At 41.3% G+C, this 21,723-nt stretch overlaps 1 protein-coding gene across 1 annotated transcript in view; it reads right to left on the bottom strand.

Annotated features, from left to right (window-relative positions):
• Window positions 1-1,506: 1,506 nt before the first annotated feature.
• The window catches only part of HLCS (holocarboxylase synthetase), an 85,079-nt gene continuing 64,862 nt past the window's right edge, over window positions 1,507-21,723 (bottom strand). The window contains exons 7-11 of the mRNA XM_081908723.1: window positions 10,074-10,141; window positions 9,201-9,361; window positions 6,465-6,579; window positions 3,609-3,822; window positions 1,507-2,714 (exon numbers count right to left, since the gene is read on the bottom strand). Coding sequence (XP_081764849.1) covers window positions 2,543-2,714; window positions 3,609-3,822; window positions 6,465-6,579; window positions 9,201-9,361; window positions 10,074-10,141 — 730 coding nt within the window. The 3' untranslated portion in view covers window positions 1,507-2,542. The remainder of the gene's footprint in view (window positions 2,715-3,608; window positions 3,823-6,464; window positions 6,580-9,200; window positions 9,362-10,073; window positions 10,142-21,723) is intronic.

Raw genomic sequence — 21,723 nt, 5'->3', positions numbered from 1 at the left:
GTGGCATGCATATTTGTGGTATGACAAGGTTAAAGTTCATAAATTGTTCAAAAACCATATTGTCAGAAGGGCAATTTTCATGGTCTGGTCAAAATATAAAGACTTATTGGAGAGTAAAACTCCGAGGTGGCTCTCACCGATGGAGGCCAAAGCACGTAAAAGACTTAATATGGAGGCCCACTGGCCTAAATATTGGGAAATAATTGAAAAAATTGGAGATAAATGGAGGTTACAGAGTATGGAAAAGTTAAAAAACAAGGTGCGAGATTGGTTGCATTATGCTCAAATCCAGGAAGTTTTTAAAGCAGACAAAAAAGTGGGTTTTCAGGAGGGAAAATCGAAACTAGAAACAGAGTTGCTTGAGCCAAAATCTAAGCTAATTTCGAGAATGTATAACTTGCTGCTTAAATGGAACACACAGGATGAGATTGTCAAATCCTCTATGATAAAGTGGGCACAGGACTTGGGGCATAACATTATGTTTGAAGACTGGGAAAGGTTATGGAACACCGGAATGAAATTCACGGCATGTACTGCCTTGAAGGAAAACATTATGAAAATGATATACCGGTGGTACATGACCCCAGTCAAGCTTGCAAAGATATATCACCTGTCCGATAATAAATGTTGGAAATGTAAGGAAGAGGAAGGGACATTTTTACACCTCTGGTGGACCTGCCCGAAAGTGAAGGCCTTCTGGGAAATGATACATAATGAACTAAAAAAGGTGCTGAGATTCACCTTACCTAAGAAACCGGAGGCCTTCCTTCTGGGCATGGTAGACCAGAGGATGGTCAAGAAAGATAGAACTTTCTTTATGTACGCTACTACAGCAGCGAGGATTTTGTTGGCAAAGCACTGGAAGACACAAAATCTACCCACATTGGAAGAATGGCAGACGCAGCTGATGGACTATATGGAGTTGGCTGAAATGACTGGCAGAATTCGAGACTCGGGAGAAGAAGAAACGGAGGAAGTTTGGGAAAATTTTAAGGACTATTTGAAAAAGCATTATAAGTTGTATGAATGTTAAAAAATGCTCCTTTCTAGGAAGGTATAGCTTCAGTTTCGGCAAATTTCTGAATTGATAAATAAGACACTATAAGACAGAAGTGAGATAATGAAATATTTTTATTGTGTGGAAATTAAAAATTAATGCAATTGTACTGAAATGTTTACATCAGGTAACACGATAAAATGGAAGATATATTGTTATGTATAAAATAAGTTAACAAATTGCTGAGGTTTTGGTTACACAGGGAATGCAGTGCTCGGGAGATGGGGGGAGTCCATTGGATCTATGGAAGTATGTATTTGAAAGTGGAAATTTGTTTATTAAAAACCTAATAAAATATTTATAAAAAAAAAAAGAAATTGGTTTCAAACTATAGCCTGGGAGGGCTGGGTTGAGAGTGAGTTCCATAAGCCTAGGCAGCCTAGTCCAGAAACACAGTCATACACCTAGGAGCCTCTGAGAGCAGTGCAAGAAGCTGAACGTATCATCTATTCATCAGTGTTTGGCATCTGATCATAAAAATGATCGGAGTGATCAGAGGACCATACTGAGTAGGCAAGATGACACATAATTATGTATCATAACTATGATATATTTAATGCATAAGGCACAATAGATAATACAGGAAAATAGGTTCTGCTATAGCCATTAAAGTAGAAACACTTGTCGGATTCATAATCCAAGGAAAATGCAAAATAGCACTGCGAACTTGAAACATACTTCCAAGCAATTCAGATTCTGTATAGTCTTATAGGAATCAGGGCAACTGCCAGAAATCTATTGTTAGAAAAAAATAACAATTAGTGGTCAGTTGTGGAAACATCAAGCTTCTGAAAGACTTGGACTCCAATATAACACAGCATATGGAGAGACCTTACTAAAAGGCTAAAATTCCTTTTGATCATTGTTTTGTGGGTATGAGACAGCAGGAGGGGTAAAATTCTTTAAATAATTTTATGGCATACTCTAAAACAGATGTTCAAAATGAATAATATAACTTCATTTTGCATATAGCTGTTCATCCACAACTTAAAAACAAAACACCATACTAAACTGGGGCATTGGTAAACCAAACTTATTATACCCTATCATTTTAATATAGGAAATATTCTACTGCAAAATGCATTCCTTCCTATAGATACAAAGTAATATGAGCACTGGATGTAAAGGTATACTGTAAGTGCAGGCGTGAAGAATCTGTAGTAACAGGATAACACAGATTTATGGAGCTAATTCTACTTGAGTGTTCCATGCCAAAAATTAGAAGCTAGAGCTTTTCATGCTGACCATAAAGTTTCCTTCACATCTGCATGGAGACTGAAAGGAAAACAAACAAACAAACATGAAAAGCCACTAAATCCCAGGTCACTGGGCCAAGAGCCCAGGAAAATTAAATGACCCAAAACTCAATGTTTTCCTTGGTATACAGTGTTTCAATTCTTCAGATTAGATACTTCTAGTTTGACAGTCTCCAGTCAAACTCTACAAAATGGTCTGAGAGAGAAGCTGTTTCACCATATTCAAAAACTACTGCTGTTTTGGAATTATCAGGTTTCTCAGCATATCAAAAGTATTGCCATCTGGGTGCACGGTTACTACATTTTTGCCTTCCTCGTGAACTTGAAGGTATCCGGAATCATCTATTCCAACGATCCACGCTAAAGGCCCTTCATCACTTCCAAGCCGTACTTGTTTACCACTGCAAATAAAAAACAAGGAATTACCCCACTTTAAAAAGCCATCAAGTTTCATAAACTCACCTCAGTCTAGTTATAAATGTTACATAAACATGTAAAAGGCTTTGGTATTTTAGATATTGATATTAAGTTTAAAATGTTTTTATACTGATTGGAAGATGCTTCGGGAAAATTTTGGGTTTTGAAAAATGATGTAGAAATCCTTGAATAAAATTAAGAAATGAACGATTTCCCCATCTAAACAGAGGGTTTTAACCAACTTTGAATAGACAAAAGGAAATAAATGGATTAATGAAATTCATATAAATGGCACTGTACCAGAGATAATTCTTCAGAAAGGCACATAGATCCTACATAGCTTATACACAATAGGGTTTACTGACATGGTCTACCATCATAATGAACAATGTCAGTGGGAATTTCCTGCACCCACCTGTTCATAGGTAGACTTGATTAACTATAGTAAAATTAATCTGTTTCTTCTCAGATATTCTGCAAAGATCAGACTTCATGATCCATGTCTAGCACATTAACTCAAAATGCTAGGTAAATGTAGCTTTAAGGTACAACTCCAATGTAAACATTCTGATATATTTTAATGCATGGGTGCTGAATGACAAATCTGCCTATGCATAAACAAATACTTCTAACACATGCTGAAAAAGTAAAACATGTTAAATGCATACATATATATCTGATCAGTCACTATTGGTTTGAAATAAATGCCTCTTGATGGGGTTAGTTCAATTTATCACTAAAACAATTAAGATTAAGAATATTAAGAAGGAAATTTTATTTTATGTTGTTGATTCTTTATGTTGTTCTTTATTACTTGTAAAAGAAAAATAAGTATTCTTTTTAAAAAAGATATAGAATATATATTTTAAATTATTTACCTGTGCACCCAGTACTTATAGTACATGGGAAGAACTCCATTAGGTCCTTTCTCTTGAAAGGTGTTGATCAGACTTTCCAGCACTGTCACACTTCTTGCAATCAGGTAATCTGCACTTAAGGGCTTTAATTCTGTATTCTTTGTCTTATTGTGCTCCATAATGAGATCATTGATGCATATAGTGGGGTTGCTGTTATTCACGTTAAATCCACAGCCTGGGGAAGAAAAATAAATTAGAAAGGCAGTGTAGGAAAAGTTTTGTTTCTCTGAAAAAGTCTCTTTGTATCATAAGACAAATCCATTCCTCCAGACAGCTGTAAAAATCCATCTACAGATTTCCTGAAGAGATTTGCTTTCAATAATGATGAAAGATGACAGAAGCTCATATAAACTCAAATCCATCTCATGTGCTAAATACAAGACAGCCTGGCTCAGCCTCATGACAGTGCTTGATGGTTTTTTCCTCCAATGAAAGCTAGTTCAGTCCAGGACAATCCACATCCAGACATGCAACTTTGGAACAATCTTCATTTAAAACAAAGAACAGTTCTCTGCAGTAAAACTGCCAAATAATATATTTTGTCAGTTTTTATGTGACAGAACAATACTGTCTGTCCCATCCCACCACAGTGAGTTTTTGTGGGTATGGAAACTGTCCCACCTACAAGGGCTGCCCTGCTAAATTTTGATGGAGGAAGTTGTCAGGGAACTGTCATCGGAAAGAGAGTTGGTGCAGAGGCTCCAGCAGACTCGGAGAGATTCTGCAGCGGAGGAGGGAACCAGCAGGGGGAGAGCAGAAGCTCCGGCAAAAGGGGAGTCGGAGGAGGGAGGGCTCTGGGATACTTCTAGTGAGAATAGTGCAGAGGTAACAAGACCCCCGTTGGCAACTCCCACCCTTCGCCGGAAGCTGTCACGTAGAGAGTCACGAAGGCGCATGTCCGTGAAACAACTTTTATGTTGGCGTAAATTTCGTAGACGCCCACTGTCAGATTCTACCAGCGACTAACGGAGTCATGCCTTGGGAGGCTCCGTTAGTGCCTCGGTTTGGCTGAACTGCCAAACACCAGAGGGATCAAGCTTTTACGCACAAGCAGCTCATTATCCCATCACAGAAGTCAAGCTGCATACACTGTTTGGTGTGCATGTGTAGATGTGCTCTTTAGGTTGAAATTAATGGGCCATCTCATGCATACACACATGGTTCAGCATACAGGCAAGAGAGCATTAACTGGAAAAAGAAAGATGCGGCTATGAAATGCTATATTCTACCATTTTAAAAAATTGCATTTCCCCCAGCTCCAGGGCAGCAACTGGCTTCTTTGAGAAAAGCCTAGAGGATTCCACATTTAAGTCAACTTTCAGCTTTCAAGGGCTCTCTTGCCAGACTCTCTTTGAAGCCTCATTTCTCACCCAGCTCTCTAGCAGGGGATAATATTATTGGCAGAAAGCCAGGGTGTTTAAATGCAGCTCTCAGGGCTTTCTTGATCAGGCCTCCTAAACATAGCTCTGCGAAATGTACACACCAATCTTGTACTACCTGTTTATTTTCCTCCCTTTCTGAGCAATGTAGGTTTTCCATTCCCTGTGCATGTGATGCCAGAGCCAGACTTGTCAAGTGTACTCACATTTAAATGCCCTATTTTTGAAACCATTACTTTAATAATTTATAAGTAATATACCTATTAAATATGGAAATAATTATTTGGTAATATTCATAAATTGATCTGAAGAGGATTAGTTACCTTGACATTTAAGAAGGGTTGAGTCAGGAATCAAATCCATATTATAAAATTTTAGAACATTCTCTGTTAACAAAACCCACAGATTGAAATAGGATTTTAGGAGTGCTCCTATAAGCACTGAAGTGAAACTATAATATTCTCAATAGTGTATTTTCCACACTAAAGGTAAAGGGGTAAAGGGACCCCTGATCATTAGGTCCAGTCGTGACCGACTCTGGGGTTGCAGTGCTCATCTCGCTTTATTGGCCGAGGGAGCTGGTGTACAGCTTCCGGGTCATGTGGCCAGCATGACTAAGCTGCTTCTGGCAAACCAGAGCAGCACACGGAAACGCCGTTTACCTTCCCGCCAGAGCGGTACCTATTTATCTACTTGAACGTTGACGTGCTTTCGAACTGCTAGGTTGGCAGGAGCAGGGACCGAGCAACGGGAGCTCACCCCGTCACGGGGATTCGAACCGCTGATCTTCTGATCGGCAAGTCCTAGGCTCTGTGGTTTAACCCACAGCGCCACCCGCGTCCCTATTTTCCACATTAGTTTTATCCAAAATGTATTCTGGTGTGTGTGGAGAACATTGTGAATGCTGTTAATGGATATGGGCTTAACAAAATGTTAAGCGACTATCCACTGCAGGGTGAACACTGTGAAAGTCATAGATTTCAACCTGGATCATCTCGAATATTATCCCTGTTCCAAATTAGATTGCACTGAGATGCATTCTTCATACTGTTTATAAATGAGTATTGCTGCCACCATCTCCTGAAGCTTGCTAACTTTGAAGCAAGAGATACTGAGAGTAGGTCTGCTGATTGCTCTAAGTCTAAACCTGATTCTGTTATTCCTATTTACCTATCCTTTAAAGCACACAACGTGGACACTATTTATTTAATAATCAAGGATTCTTGATTATGCCTTTCCTCCCATGACTGAACAAATCAATAATTTCTCCTGCAAGCTGAAAGCAGGGAGTCAGATAACAATCCATTAAGGGCCAGGTGAATCACGGCCACTTTTATTTTGCTATGTATTTGCATTATAAATAGCAGCAAAAATGCCTAAAAACAAACAAACAAACAAACAAACAAACAAACATATTTTAAACCATTTATGTTCTTACCAATAAGAATGTGGAATGTATCTCCTGTTAGTGTGGAATTCACTAAAACGCCACCCAGCTTCATAAGGTCACTATAGTAAATATCATTTGGCCATTTCACTCGAAGCTCAATATCCTAGGGAAACCAACATGTATATTTATAGCTCTATATTACTGCATCCCAAAGCAGCATGGTGTTAATCCTTTGTCTAGCGCTTCCTGTTCTCCAAATATTTAATACTGACACTGAATACACAAATGAAAACTTAGCAGCATTTCTCTCTCTCTCTCTCTCTCTCTCTCTCTCTCTCTCTCTCTCTCTCTCTCTCTCCCTCCCTCTCCCTCCCTCCCTCCCTCCCTCTTTCTAAAAGAGGTTCAAGGTTTGTTCTTGGCCCCTGGTGAGTTCTAATAATTCCTGTTTGTTGGGAAACATGTGACCCTGGAGCTTTTTCTCCCTAACATCTCATTTTCAGACTAGCAGAACCACTTAAAAAATAAACAGACACATGGAAAAGACAAAAAGAGAGAAGAGCCCTGATCCTGAATGTGATCTGGATTAACTGAGTGGTGCTGTGGGCACCACCTGACTTGGATGCCTTTGCAAGAAGGTATGTTGTGGAAGAAACCAATGTCCCATTCTCCTGCTGGATGCAGGAGGTATCCTGCAGGCGGGATACATAAAAACTGTTGCTTTCCTGCAGTGGGTAGATGACTGCTGCAGCACTTGAGGGACAATGTGCATAAAACCCTACCCCCAAAGCTCCATACCATCTAAATTGTGCTGTCATGTCAACATGTTTGTTGAGTGGCATGTGGCTGTTTGGCATATTTCAGATATGGGTGCATTGGTTTACAGAGCAACAGAAGTGGCAGCTGCCCGAGTGGAATGAGCTGTTGTATGAAACAGAGTTGCTAAAGAAGGCTTCTTCAACCTTGGCCCGCCAGATGTTTTTGGCCTACAACTCCCATGATCCCTAGCTAGCAGGACCAGTAGTCAGGGATGATGGGAATTGTAGTCTCAAACCATCTGGCGAACCGAGGATGAGTAGCCTGTGCTAAAAGATGGGCCTCATAACCAACAGCTTTTATCCATCTCACCAGAGTTGAAGTAGACTTTTCTACCTAGTGTGGAAGTACAGGCTGCCCATTTATCTGAATGTTACTGTGTTCTGGATGTAGGTTTTGAGTCCCTGTCTTGACATCTAGCATATACAAGTATATTTAATGGGGTAAAAAGTTTTGGAACATGTAGGGCTAGCTTCTGATGGAAGGTATGTTGAGTTCAGTCACCCTACTTGTAGGGGTGATAGCAATGAAGAAATCTGCCTTAAGGAACAGGAAGCAGAGAGACTGAGGAAGCAGAGGGGCTATGGGAGAACACAGAAGACCATGTCCATTCCAGGAGAGAAACCTGTGGATGACCAGAGGGCTTCAAAGAGATGCTCCCTGAAAGAACCTCTTAAATACTGGATGGGAGCGCAGGAGTCTGTCCTGGATAGAACTGATGACAAAGCAAAGACTTGATATTTCAGTGTATTTGGCTTGAGATCAAGTATAAGGTCTGATTGGAGATCCTTTCTTCAGGAGAAAGTTCAATAATCTGAAAAAACCTGTATTGTGCTATATTAAGACACTGGGTGGTATCAGTATTGTGCAAAGTCAGTGGGACCAATGTCCTTTGCTCTCCCCTGCACACCTGGAAAAATAGTTGTTGAACTATTTGACAAAGATCCAAGTACACTAATCTAGAGACTTATTTATGAAAAGTTACTGAACATATCAGAGAAAACAACAAAAAAGTACAACAGACTTCTAAAGGGATGATTTGCTATTCAGTTGTACTGTGTCTGACAACTAATATATTTACGAGATTGAATTATCCCTGTAAAGTATTCCTTTTCTTTTTGGGGACTCCTACATTAAACAGACTCCAAACCACTATATTTTATTTTATTTTACATTCCATTGTGAAGCATTTTTACAGTCAACTTATGAAGTCCTGAAGTTGGGAAGTGTTAATAGAAGACAACCGTTAAACTATATGAAAGGCTACTGGGTACCACTCTAATGAAATTCATGTGTAAATGTGCTCAAGTCACTGATTTTGTGTAATATAGGAAACACATGTTTTCATTGACTAGTCCTGTAAAATACCAATGTTTTACAGTTAGCCAATATTATGAATTGGTTACATTCAAAGGAAACTGATGAGGTGCTAAAGAAGATTGGTTTGTAATTTGAGCATTGATGACAGGACACTTGATTCCCCCCTGAGAGGATATGGTTAGCCTCTTGCTTCCGAGCTTGGGGCAAACATTTTCAATGTTAAACAAGAAGTGGAAAAAGAAAGAAGGAATGAAGTGGCTAGTGAAACAGCTCCAACTAAAACCTAAGAGGCAATTGCAAATCTTATTATTTTTTCTTTTCTCAGTTCCTCTCATCACTTTTATAACAAAAATAAAACAAAGTCCAGGAGTAAGACCAAGAGGCAAATCAATCTTCATTACAGAAACTCAGGTATAATACAGTAAACCAGAATGGGTTGCTAGTCTTAACTTACTTTTTGGGGGGTTCATTATGGAAACAGCAATCATACACATGAAGAGGAAAAAATTACCTGGGGGCAAAATCAAATTTGCCTGGGGGCAAATTCTGATAGTTGAATGATGCTAAGTGGGGATGTCAATTATATACTCAAGTCATTTTAGGTCAAAAAAGCGTAAAAATAATGGAATAGGAAACACGCAAATACAATACCTGGTATCCAGGTATGGATCTAACAGACTCTACAACTGCTAGAGAAACCAAATGCTGAATAAAAGGAATTCTTCGTCCCAGTTCAGAAGATAAAGGAATGGTGATATGTAGAGTTGATAAAGCTGCTCCCACAGGACTCAGCCAAGCATTCCCACCACGGCCTTAAAAAAAGGGGAACAAGTATTTATGTGAAAGTTTTATTTTGTTATATAAAAAGAAAGCTTCATCAGTTCACTGAGAAAATCAAATGAAATATTTTGAAGGCGTTCTAATATATTGAGGGTTTAAAGTTTTTACATTGTTTCTTTCTGTTTTTAATTCACAAGTAAAAAATCATATACATGTGATTTGCTTACACCGTAAGTTGTAGCAATAAGAAATGTATGTATGTCTACTGTCAATCTGATACAATATGTCTACTCTGGCCAAAAGAGAAGAGAAATGAAGATTAAAAACAGGAACAATCCAGTCAATGGATTAAATCCATGCTTAAATACATAATTATCAGAGGATAGGTTTTATAATTTTTCATATTAAATACCACCTAGTTGTTGTTTTTTTAAAAAGATACATTGAAAAGAACAACTTTGTGGTATATATTTGTCATGCCAAAAAAAGCATACAGCTGGTAGTAGTTCTCTGTCACAGAACTGGGGTGTGGTGAGATTGCATTTGGCTTCCCTGAAAAGCATCTATGAAAACCCCAATGGGATGAAAATACAGAGTCAGAAAAGTGCTTACTAACAACTCGGGATGGTTTCACACACTCTTTCACACAGCTATTTTAGCTATTTAAAATTGTAATCTTCAATGCAGATGATTATTTCCAATTCATGAACTTGTATTGCTGACATCAGAATTACACCAACATACCTTTCCCTTGAGTTTGTTGAACCGCAATCGCAATCAGACCTATTTCCTGTGGCACCTTGTACATCAACCTGCAAATTGTAAAAAGGAAAACTCCTATTAGAACAATGTGTGGCTTTCATATAAACATTAGATTTATAATTTTTGTTACATTATCATTTCAGCTTCAGGTCAAAAATGTTAAAACAATGGGAAAGGCAAAACATATAGAAAAATGTTGCAATGAAAATATCAAATCTATAACAGCAGGATATTTTTCAATCAGGTAGCTGCACTTCCTACATTTCTTTTTGAGGTGCTTATTCTCACTAAAGTGTTTCACTATCTTCCATATGTGACAACCAGCAATTTCTAACATTTGTTACTACTTATAGCAAATTCATGACTATACTCCTGAATACAGCAACAGCAGCAGTTTCTGATTATTTAGAAAACCAGTATGGTGGCAATAAAGCAGTTTAAGAGAGACACTATCCCTTGAGAACTAATTATGATTTAACTACAGTAAATAAATCTACACCTTCTGAGAACTCTAGAGAACACTAGCTTATTTTAGGCTTGTGCTCTGCTTTTAAAATTGTTTCACTTAAAAGAATACAGTTTTCCTACAGGGGATAAGTAGAAACTAAAGCATATTCAAACACCACCAAATGAGCCAATGTTGACTTTCATAAATCTTGCTATGAGAATATTGTTTAAGTTGCCTTGGTAATAAGTAGTACTAAATAGTGATATGGTTTTCTTTTCTTTGCAGGTTAGCAGAAAAAAACATGCTATGACATATTGGTCAGGGCTTAAAATATTAAAGCTTTGATAGACCCTTTTAATGTGGAGGATTTCCATTTAATATAATGCAGAAATACTTACAACCAAAGACTGTATTGGCACCCCCCAGAAAGATCTATATCAGTGCCCCCCCCCAAAACACTTTACTGCAATATCTACATTAGAAATTACTACATTTTATGAGTACTCAAGTGTCTGGAATGAGGATGAGGAGAGGAGAAAGGGCAACAAAATTCAAATACCTTTGTGCTGCAGTGCAAGAAAGATGGGACACTTCCCCTGTGTTTGATCTCACTGCAACAGTGGCGACATATCACCACACACATACACATCATATATTCCATAGTCTGAGAAGTGAATTTTGCACCACCCCAGAGCTAGCACCTCTGGCAGTGGTTGGTTTTGCCAGCCCCCAGGGTTTGCCTCTGCTTATAACATATTGTAGAATTACTTTTTCTGAATTTTGGAAGATTCAAGGACTTAAAAACTCTGGGATTGAGCTAATGGCAGTCAGGAAAAACAGAATTGTAAGCATAAATACACCCTCTGGTTCTTACTGGGAACCAACATTGGTTAGTGCCAATGGTTCCTGAGGGCGTTTCCTAATTCACTCCTGCTGGGGTTTCAAGAATAATGATTTATAAATAGGTTAGATAGAGGATGCATAAAGAACACAAAATATGACCCAAAATATTTCTGAACATGTTTCCACAATGGATCAGTTGTTCACCTAACTGCAAAAAGAGCAAGTTAAAAGGCAAAAAAGTATTTGAACCACAGGAGTGGTAATGCAATGTTCTCCTCCCTTTAATGCAAATATCAGAAATAGTCCTTTTTCTAAGCAATGGCCAGAGTATCTCTTTGCCAGTCCCACTTCCATTATATATTAAAAGTACAGCCTGATAATTGTTTCTCTTGGCTACCATGAATTGCTTATTGAGACTGTCTACCATCAACTGTTGCCGTTAAAACTGTATTTTACTTGTGCTGGGAGCTGGCAGAAAGAATCTGAGAGAGGTTCTTTGTAACCATTTAAGTTTAATATTGTCTTCTAGAAACTCTGCACGTAAGAGTCAAAAACTGCTTCAGCTTCAGTACCACATTCATGTTACATAAAAGGAAATGTAACTTAAATCTGGAAATGGTGCTATGGACAGATTATAAATATAGCTGAAGCAACTGTCTAGGCTCCACATAACAGGCAAGTCATACGTTACAAATCTGAGGGAGACAAATCAGGAGAGGGGAAAAAGTTAGTTATGACACCAAACACAGTGCTGTAGAACAATGATGTGATTAAGGAAACCTATGCATGCAGTTGCTAAGTGGTTTGGCCAGAGTTACTAGAGCACACTAAGACAAGACTGGGCTCCTGTGCTACTGAAGGCAAAGTTTCTGTAAGGAGGGGAATTCTGTAAGAAGGAATACAACATAGAGAAGTTGCTAATACCTAGACTGAGACTACTGGAGACAGACAGATTTATTTATGCTATCTAAGATAACTCTAGGGGCATTACCACACAGTTCCAAGACCATAATAAAGTGCTTGTGATTTTTATAACCCCCCACCATTTTAGAAAATACAAGTTTTAGGGTTTTGTAACAGAAAGAAGTGATTGTAAACAGTCTACATGCTAAACTACCTTAGTGTAGTCCTATATCTATGTGGGTACAAAAAGAAGAAAAACTTTCTTGAGCTAACCTTCGACTGCAAGCTGTTGAGTCTTACAGGACTCTTATTCAGGAAGACGTAAAAAGCAAAGATGATATTGGGGGAAAATCTTCGGTACGTAAGCTTAGATTTAACCACCTGATACTGCAATAATTTCATATGATAATGCATAATCACCTATTATTATTCAAACTATAAACTACATATGTGCTGACGGTTCAATAAACAATAACAGTATTTATTATAAATACCTAAGAGCCTTACAGGAAAAAACCCAGACCAACCATGTCCAGATATTCTACAAAGGCATGTTACAGTAGGTAGTGACTTATTTTATATCAGCATATAATTCATCTGCTTATTTTCTTTAACTCTTATTTTCTGTTTTTTTAATTTTTGTTTAATTTTTTCTGTTTTTTAATTTTTGTTGTAAATGTGTGTGTGTGCGCGCGCGCGATAATCCCTGGTCCTTGTTCCCCACTCCTGAATTGAAAATGCAAGAGTTAACCAATAACATTTTGCCAAAGATTGTCATGTGTGTTGGCTGTTGTAAACCATGGTCATCCTTATTTACATAAGCAATAAATGCATACCAAATCTCAATAAAAGCATTATCCTCATGTCCTGTACTTTTTGGTAAGTTTCTCCATAAGAGCTAGGGACCAGATTTATTGGTGCCAACAGTCTACCAACAAATTTTCCAAGCTCTTCCAGTTGTGTGTGAACCAGTTGCCTTGATGTCACTAGTATAAATGTAACAAGCTCTTTAGGTAGTAAGTTCTCCCTGCGTAACACAAATAACTGAAAGACTGTCTTGCAAAAGATATTTATACCTTCACATAACGATCACATGTGGTAGAAGCTTCTAATCCCAGGACTTTAGATTGTAGGGTGGGTAATAAAATATAAATCAATAAATACTATCTTCTTGAAACTTGGAGTTATGAAACTTGGAAGCTGCTACCACAGCACCTCTGGGGTGTCAGATAACAGTTATATAAGACATTAGATGTTGTTTCTCTATTTTTCACTAATACCGATAATGGAAGTTTTTGGCCCACACATTGCAACTGTTGGCCCATTCCAATTCCTTCCCCAAGCTTGATTCCTATAGGCTTTTCATAGATTTGAGACAGCAAGTTTTGTAGATGATTGAAAGTACTCCTTTGGATGATACAGATGTATTTATTACAGTGGTGCCTCGCAAGACGAAATTAATTCGTTCCGCAAGTCTCTTCGTCTTGCGAGTTTTTCGTCTTGCGATGCACGGTTTTCCATAGGAATGCATTGAAAATCAATTAATGCGTTCCTATGGAAAAAGCCTTCCCCCCACCTCTTCTGGCAGGCGGCATTTTAAAATCGCCCGGGACAGCGGAGGACTTCTCCGCTGTCCGGGGCGATTTAAAAGCCCCTGGGAAGGCAGGCAGGGGGGACAAAGGCTTTCCCGCCCGGCCGCCCGGCTTCGGGACATCGTTCCGATGCCGGGCGGCTGGGGGAGGCTTTCCTGCCCCACCGCCCGGCATCGGGACGATGCCCCGATGCCGGGCGGCTGGGGGAGGCGTTCCTGCCCCACCGCCCGGCATCGGGACGATGCCCCGATGCCGGGCGGCTGGGGGAGGCTTTCCTGCCCCACCGCCCGGCATCGGGACGATGCCCCGAAGCCGGGCGGGGGGGGAGGCTTTCCCGCCCGGCCGCCCGGCTTCGGGACATCGTTCCGATGCCGGGCGGCTGGGGGAGGCTTTCCTGCCCCACCGCCCGGCATCGGGACGATGCCCCGAAGCTGGGCGGCTGGGGGAGGCATTCCTGCCCCACCGCCCGGCATCGGGACGATGCCCCGAAGCCGGGCGGGGGGGGAGGCTTTCCCGCCCGGCCGCCCGGCTTCGGGACATCGTTCCGATGCCGGGCGGCTGGGGGAGGCTTTCCTGCCCCACCGCCCGGCATCGGGACGATGCCCCGAAGCCGGGCGGCTGGGGGAGGCGTTCCTGCCCCACCGCCCGGCATCGGGACGATGCCCCGATGCCGGGCGGCTGGGGGAGGCGTTCCTGCCCCACCGCCCGGCATCGGGGCATCGTCCCGATGCCGGGCGGGGGGGGGAGGCTTTCCCGCCCGGCCGCCCGGCTTCGGGACATCGTTCCGATGCCGGGCGGCTGGGGGAGGCGTTCCTGCCCCACCGCCCGGCATCGGGACGATGCCCCGAAGCCGGGCGGGGGGGGAGGCTTTCCCGCCCGGCCGCCCGGCTTCGGGACATCGTTCCGATGCCGGGCGGCTGGGGGAGGCGTTCCTGCCCCACCGCCCGGCATCGGGACGATGCCCCGAAGCCGGGCGGGGGGGGAGGCTTTCCCGCCCGGCCGCCCGGCTTCGGGACATCGTTCCGATGCCGGGCGGCTGGGGAGGCTTTCCTGCCCCACCGCCCGGCATCGGGACGATGCCCCGAAGCCGGGCGGGGGGGGAGGCGTTCCTGCCCCACTGCCCGGCATCGGGATGATGCCCCGAAGCCGGGCGGGGGGGAGGCTTCAAAAGCCGTCCGGGGGCTTTTAAATCGCCCCGGACAGTCCCGGGGCGATTTAAAAGCCCCCGGTTAGGCAGGCAGGGGGGGCAAAAGTCTTTGCCCCCCCTGCCTGCCTTCAAAAGCCGTCCGGGATAGCGGGAAGCGCTTCCCTGCTATCCCGGACCGCTTTTAAAATGCTGGCGGTGGGGAGCAAAGCCTTTCGCCCCCGCCGGCCTTCCTGGACCTCTTCTGAAGTCCGGAGGGGGGGGAAGGCTTTGCTCCCCACCGCCAGCATTTAAAAAAAGGTCCCCGAGATTTCCCTATGGGCTTTCGTCTTGCGATGCAAGCCCATAGGGAAAATCGTCTAGCGAAGCGTCGCAAAAACCGAAAAACCCTTTCGTCTTGCGGGTTTTTCGTCTTGCGAGGCATTCGTCTAGCGGGGCACCACTGTATATTTTTTTCAAAAGGAGTGAAGGGCCTGCTTGCTTGCTGGTGCATCAATTTTTTCACGCTGAAATGGTCTTGGTGCCAGCTTATGCCAACTATTTCCAGTTTAGTAACAATCTGAGCAGCTGTAAAATGCTGCTGGTTTTTGTAAATGTCACATGAATGATACAGTCCTTCTTCATTCCACTTTTGAAAAACGAAAGTCCTGTCCTGAAAGTCCTGGCGCCCCTAAGTTTGTAGCCCAAAATGTGTTCCAACTTTATTATTATTATGGGATGAAAACGTAATAGCACATATTTTATTGTGCACTTCCTGATTATACTCCGTCCTTAATCATGAACAATCCTTAGGGTCCTGTAGCGTAGTGAGAAGGATTCTAATATGAACTGCCTCTTAGTACCACTTAACTTGAGGTAATCCTAGACCCTCTTGTTTTGATTTTTAACAAATGGTTGCCAGGCCTAATCTAGGTCTCTTGCCTTGGTGTAGGACAGAGTCTCATCATTTCTGCCATTGCAACAGCATTTTTCAAGGATTTTTTATTGGGAGCACTTGGAATAAGAGAGTCAATTTGGGGAGTAGCATCATCTTGGCAGCTGCTACCCTCCACAGCCATGATAAATTTGTTTTGGACCATCAAAGAAGTACCGTATTTTTTGCTCCATAAGACACACCTTTTTCTTCCTAAAAAGTAAGGGGAAATGTCTGTGCGTCTTATGGAGCGAATGCATGCCCCCTGGAGCCAAATTGCCCAAGGGCAAAAAGCAGATCATGGTTTTTTTGAAAGAGGGAAGTGGGTGTTGAAACAAAGCCACTGATTGTTTGTCAATCAGGGAGAGAGATAAGGGATGCTAGAGATAAAGGAGGCTGCCTGGGAGGGGGGAGGTAAAGACAGCAAACTTACAAAGGGGGGGGCAGGAATACTAAAGCAATGAGGAGAGAAATTAGAAGAAAAGGAGGAGCAAAAAAAAACTGCTGCAGCTAAGGAAAAGATACTAAGGCAAACAAAGGGGAAGGGAGTGTTGAAAGGAAACAGCTGATCAGTGGAATTGGAAGAGAGATAAGGGACACTAGCGGAGGCTGCTTGGGAGGGGCGAGGTAAAAGCCCATGGATCCTCAGGAATTTTACACTGGGTCACCCCAAATTCACCATCAGATCACATAGCATGCCCATGGCTACAGCCTACACCAAAAAAATCACGCACCCACTGTTGCGTGGGGCTGCAATGGCGCAAAAATGTGGTTACAAATCATGGATCCACATGGATTCTCAGGATTTTTGCATTGGGTCACCCCAAATTCACCATCAGATGTCTGTGGCCACAGCATGAACCACAAAAATCATGCATCCACTGTTTCTTTCAGAATATTTTTTCCCCTTGTTTTCCTCCTCTAAAAACTAGGTGCCAGAAGGGGGTGAAATTCAATTTCTTAATGTTAGACTATTATCTTGGCACTTGTACCCTTAAGCATCTACATATCAAACATATTTAAAACCTTGTAAGGTGTTGTAGTCATAGTTGGGAGTCTGAGGGAATATTGAAGCATAGAAGTTGAGATTTTGAATTGTTTATTGTGAGCTCCACAATGTTTCATATGTAGATATTTCCTATGTAGATATATATGTAGATATATGAAGGGCCGCTGCAAGATATCATTCAGGCTTGGCTACTATCAGGACAATATTGTCCACAAACAGATTTGGGTGGCACGTTGGATCGGAAAGCTGAGTGAGGCCTGGCATTAACACAACGTATAGCTATATGGCCTTCAAAAAGGTTATGAAGCGCCTTCACAAATTTGAGAGGAGAGCATAAAGATAGGTTTAGTGTACTTTATTTAGTGTATAGCGAAACAAGCACAAGGGGCTGGCATCTGTTTGCCATAATAAATTGGATTAAACATATGCTGAGTGGGATCAATAATATGCCTTGATCACATATAACCAGTTTGTTCACCAAGGTTGGAAGAAGGTAGAAGCCTATCTGTCAGGATGCTGGGAAATAATCTGGCATCCTGCATACCCGCCAAGTGTTCTGATTTTCCAGGCACAGTCCTGGAATTACAGAAGCCATCCCAGTTTCTGATATGATCGCGGTATGTCCTGGTTTTCCTTTTCCCTCCCCTCCTTGTCTTGGTTAAGAGTGGTGGAGAGATCAGACACCTCACTGTCCTTCTGGGAAACAGGAGCCTTTTCTATCTCTCTCTTTCTGTGTATGTTTATACACATACAAAGCTCTCTCTATAATTTTGAAGGAAAATTCTTTAATAGCAATTCTTCAGAAGCCAGCCATTTTTTAGGAAACACATGGAATGTTTATTCCTTTATTGTAAATTAGGCCCTACACTACTGTATTCAATGAAGCTTAATCCCAGGTAGTTGGGTAAAGACTGTGCAACCTTACACTGCAATCCTAAGCATTTTTATTCAGAACTAAGTTCCACTGAGTTCAATTGTTCCTGAACATTCTCGTTGTTGCTATACCCTGCCTTTTCCCCTGACAGGGATTCAAGGCAGCTTACAGCTAAAAAAATTTTCCATTTCATTTATCTGCGGAAGGTGTTATACACAATCCCTTCCCTCGCACATTTTTTCTTTACAACAATCCTGTTAGGTAGGTTCAGCAGAAAGGTTATAATTGGCTCAAGGTGACAGATGTATATTTGTATGGTGAGATCAAAAGCAGGAGAACAGAATGTCCCTATTTTCATCTGAGAAATGTTGGAGGGTATGATCCTGGTATTTAACTTATATTTTCAAAGTTTCTGTTTTCAGAAACTGTTGCATTTTTTGAAGATCTGTGCACAAGAAACTGTTTGAAAAGCATAATGGTGTCCTAGACTTTATGAAAAACAACCTGCAAATTTATACTGAAGGATAGTACATTTTAGTAAAGCAGAAGCAGCAGCACCAGACCAAATAGGAGACTGAAATCTTTGATACCCAAAATGAATTTCAGCTTAATCTCCAGTTGCCATTTCACATAAAAATGTTGAAGCATTAAAGTTTAATTTAAACTTCTATAGGCCAGGTAAAATAGTAAAACCAGGCAGAACTTTTTAAATGCTCCTACATCAGCCCATTAAACATTTTTCACAAAAAATGCTTATAGCATAGATTGAAAATGGTATTAGTTTAATTCAGCATAGTTAACTGAAATTTCATCAAGTCCAAAGACGCTCAGTGCTCATAGTCAGTAAATGACTTTTATTATACCTACTTAAAATTGGAACTAAAACCACAGAAACTATGTTTGACTAATGTTAATGATCTGACATCTATAAATTTCATTGATGTTGTGGTTTTCAGACTGAAACTCTCATTAATGCACCCTGCTGTTTTATGGTATTGCAGAAGTATTACAAAAAGCAACATTACATTCCAGATGTTGAAAAACCTGAGGGTCAAAAGTAACCTTTCTTTTGAGCTGTTTGTTAATTATTGTCTTCACATGACTTGTGTACAAGGCTCTGTGATTCCGTTTATAATATATGCCTCAGAATTGGAAGCAATTGCACCAAATACATTGTATTTTTATTGAATCTTTTATTCAAGTTAAAAAAAGAGAAGTCATTCCAGTTCTATAAATAGACCCGGCATAGCTGTTACTCTAATGCTGCAATCGTAAAGAATACATACATATTAGGAAGTAAGTACTGCTGAATACAATTAAACTTATTTCTAAGTAATCATGTACAGGATCACACTTTAAAAGATCAATCCAAGCCACTTGAGGGTCCCTCTGCCCAGCCCTGCTAGTCTCCTTGTGGCCTCTGTCTGCAGAGTGATGCTAGTGTCACTCTGCTAGCACAGAACTCCCCTTCCACCTGTTTAATAAAAAGTACTCACCCCCCACAATGTTCATAACATTTATGTAGTTCTTAAACATATATGTACAAGAAAAAGACAACAAATGCTCTCAAAAGTTACTGCAACTTCTGAGTATATTCACCAACAGGCTTTTGAATCTCAACAATCTTTTCACAACCACTGGCACTCAAATCTATTTCCAAGTCCACATGATATGGCCCCCCACTGATGGAATAGGTTATTCAAAGATACATAAAAGAAAAAAGAGTTAGATTTTAAACCCAGTTGGGAGTTTACTGGCTATATCTGAAATGCAAAATCCTATTTTTTGTGTGGTCAATCCCACAACTAATTTGTTCCATCAGCACAATAATTTACACTTGCACAATGGAAGATTCTGCTCCTTATGTGTACCCCACACTCTCCCCAAATCTGCTCTAGAGCATTAGGGCAACCCCTAGAATAATTTTAAGGCATACGCAGTGGGAAGAGAGGGAGAAGCTCTGTTGTGCAAGTGTAAATTCTTGTGTTGATGGAATGCTTTACTTAGCGCTACACTGCATATAAAAAGGTAAAGGTACCCCTGCCCGTAAGGGCCAGTCTTGACAGACTCTGGGGTTGTGCGCCCATCTCACTTAAGAGGCCAGGGGCCAGCGCTGTCCGGAGACACTTCCGGGTCACGTGGCCAGCGTGACAAAGCTGCATCTGGCAAGCCAGAGCCGCACACGGAAACGCCGTTTACCTTCCCGCTAGTAAGCGGTCCCTATTTATCTACTTGCACACGGAGGTGCTTTCGAACTGCTAGGTTGGCAGGCGCTGGGACCGAGCAGCGGGAGCGCACCCCGCCGCAGGGATTCGAACCGCCGACCTTTCGATCGGCAAGTCCTAGGCACTGAGGCTTTAACCCACAGCGCCACCTGCGTCCCCTATAACCCAGAGTTATTTTTGGGAGTCATGGGTGTGTGTCAAATGACTGGGTTTTTTAATAATTCATAAGTGGGTAAAAGCCTTTTAACAACTTAACATCTTAGAAGGCATTTTAACAAAGGTATTGTTGCATAAAGCAAATGAATAGAACAAGTTTGAGTTAGGCAACCCAAAGTGCCAGAGAATATATTCAAATAAGAAAACAGGCTCTATTATGCCAACAAAATGCCAGTAAGATTTGAAATGTTGGTTCAGACTCACTGGTAAAATTCCAAGTTTAGAAGGACCTCTTTATTCAGCAAATCATTTCTCTGTTAATATCATAAAGACCCCAAATTACAGCAAAAAAATGGAGTTTCCAACAGAGCTGTCAGAGATGGTGAGGACTTCAGATCATATTCACTTTAAATTATTTTTAAAAAATTCTCTAATATACTATCTTCTCAGTCACAAATCTTCTTCACTTAAATAATAATGGAAAGTACATAGAAATGAAAAAATGGTTTCAATTTAGGATTTAATAGAGACAAACAAAAATAAATAAATCTGATAACAGCTTTGTGAAATAGTCGACCAACAGAAGATGTCAAACAGTAGTTGTGTCTGCAATATAATGCTAAATCACGGTTCATTATTATTTGAACAAGCTTCAAATGAGCTCAACCAAAGCACGGGGCTCATAGAATCAGAGAATTGTAGAGTTGGAAGAGACCCCAAGGGTCATCTAGTCCAACCCCCTGCAATGCAGGAATCATTTGCCCCCACCCCTACCATGGCTGACGGTTACTTCAAGCAGAGTTTAGTTTCATCTGTAATAAATCTCAGCTTAGTTTTAGGTTCAGACTAGACACCCTGGTTTAAAATTACCTCTGGTAAATTTAGCAAGACAGCTTCATAAACTGGGGTTTGTTCTAAACCTCAGCAGAGTTTGTTTAAAACCAGGATTCTTGGTTCAAACATAATGCTAAACCAATATTCCTTATAAGCAAAACTATGTAAGAAGAGCATTGCTGGATCAGACCAAAGGCCCATCTAGTCCATCATTCTGTTGCCACTTGGGAAGCCTGCAAGCAGGATATGAGTGCCGTGGCACTCTTACCACTAGTGCTTCCCAGGAAGTCCTGGTTCCTCCCAATTCACTGGGAGCCCTGATTTGTGGCAGCATATGGTGTTGGGGAGGGATGGCAGCCATCACCCTGCGGTGGGGTGCATTTGGCATGCTTCACCCAGCTGTGAGGCTTCCACCCTGGGAGCCAATTGGGACTGGTGCTTTGGACCTGGAGAAGACTTCCCATCTTGGGTCTGCTCCCAGGGTTTAAAAGGAGGCCCGCAACCATTTCCCCTTACCTCGCTATATCTGGAGCAAAAAAACCGCAAAGCTTACACACTTGGTTCAATCAAGTCTTGTCCGTGAAAAAGCTTTCCTTTGTCCAATGGCTTACAAAATTACTGTAAATTCTGAGCTTAAACTCTGACTACCAGCAGGAAATATATATATTTTTACGTCAATTTTTAAAAAGCT

Source organism: Podarcis melisellensis, assembly GCF_964234715.1.
Source record: "Podarcis melisellensis genome assembly, chromosome: 4".
Classification (NCBI taxonomy): domain Eukaryota; kingdom Metazoa; phylum Chordata; class Lepidosauria; order Squamata; family Lacertidae; genus Podarcis; species Podarcis melisellensis.
The sequence above is the reverse complement of the archived record's forward strand: the minus strand, read 5'-3'. Positions and strand labels throughout refer to the sequence as shown.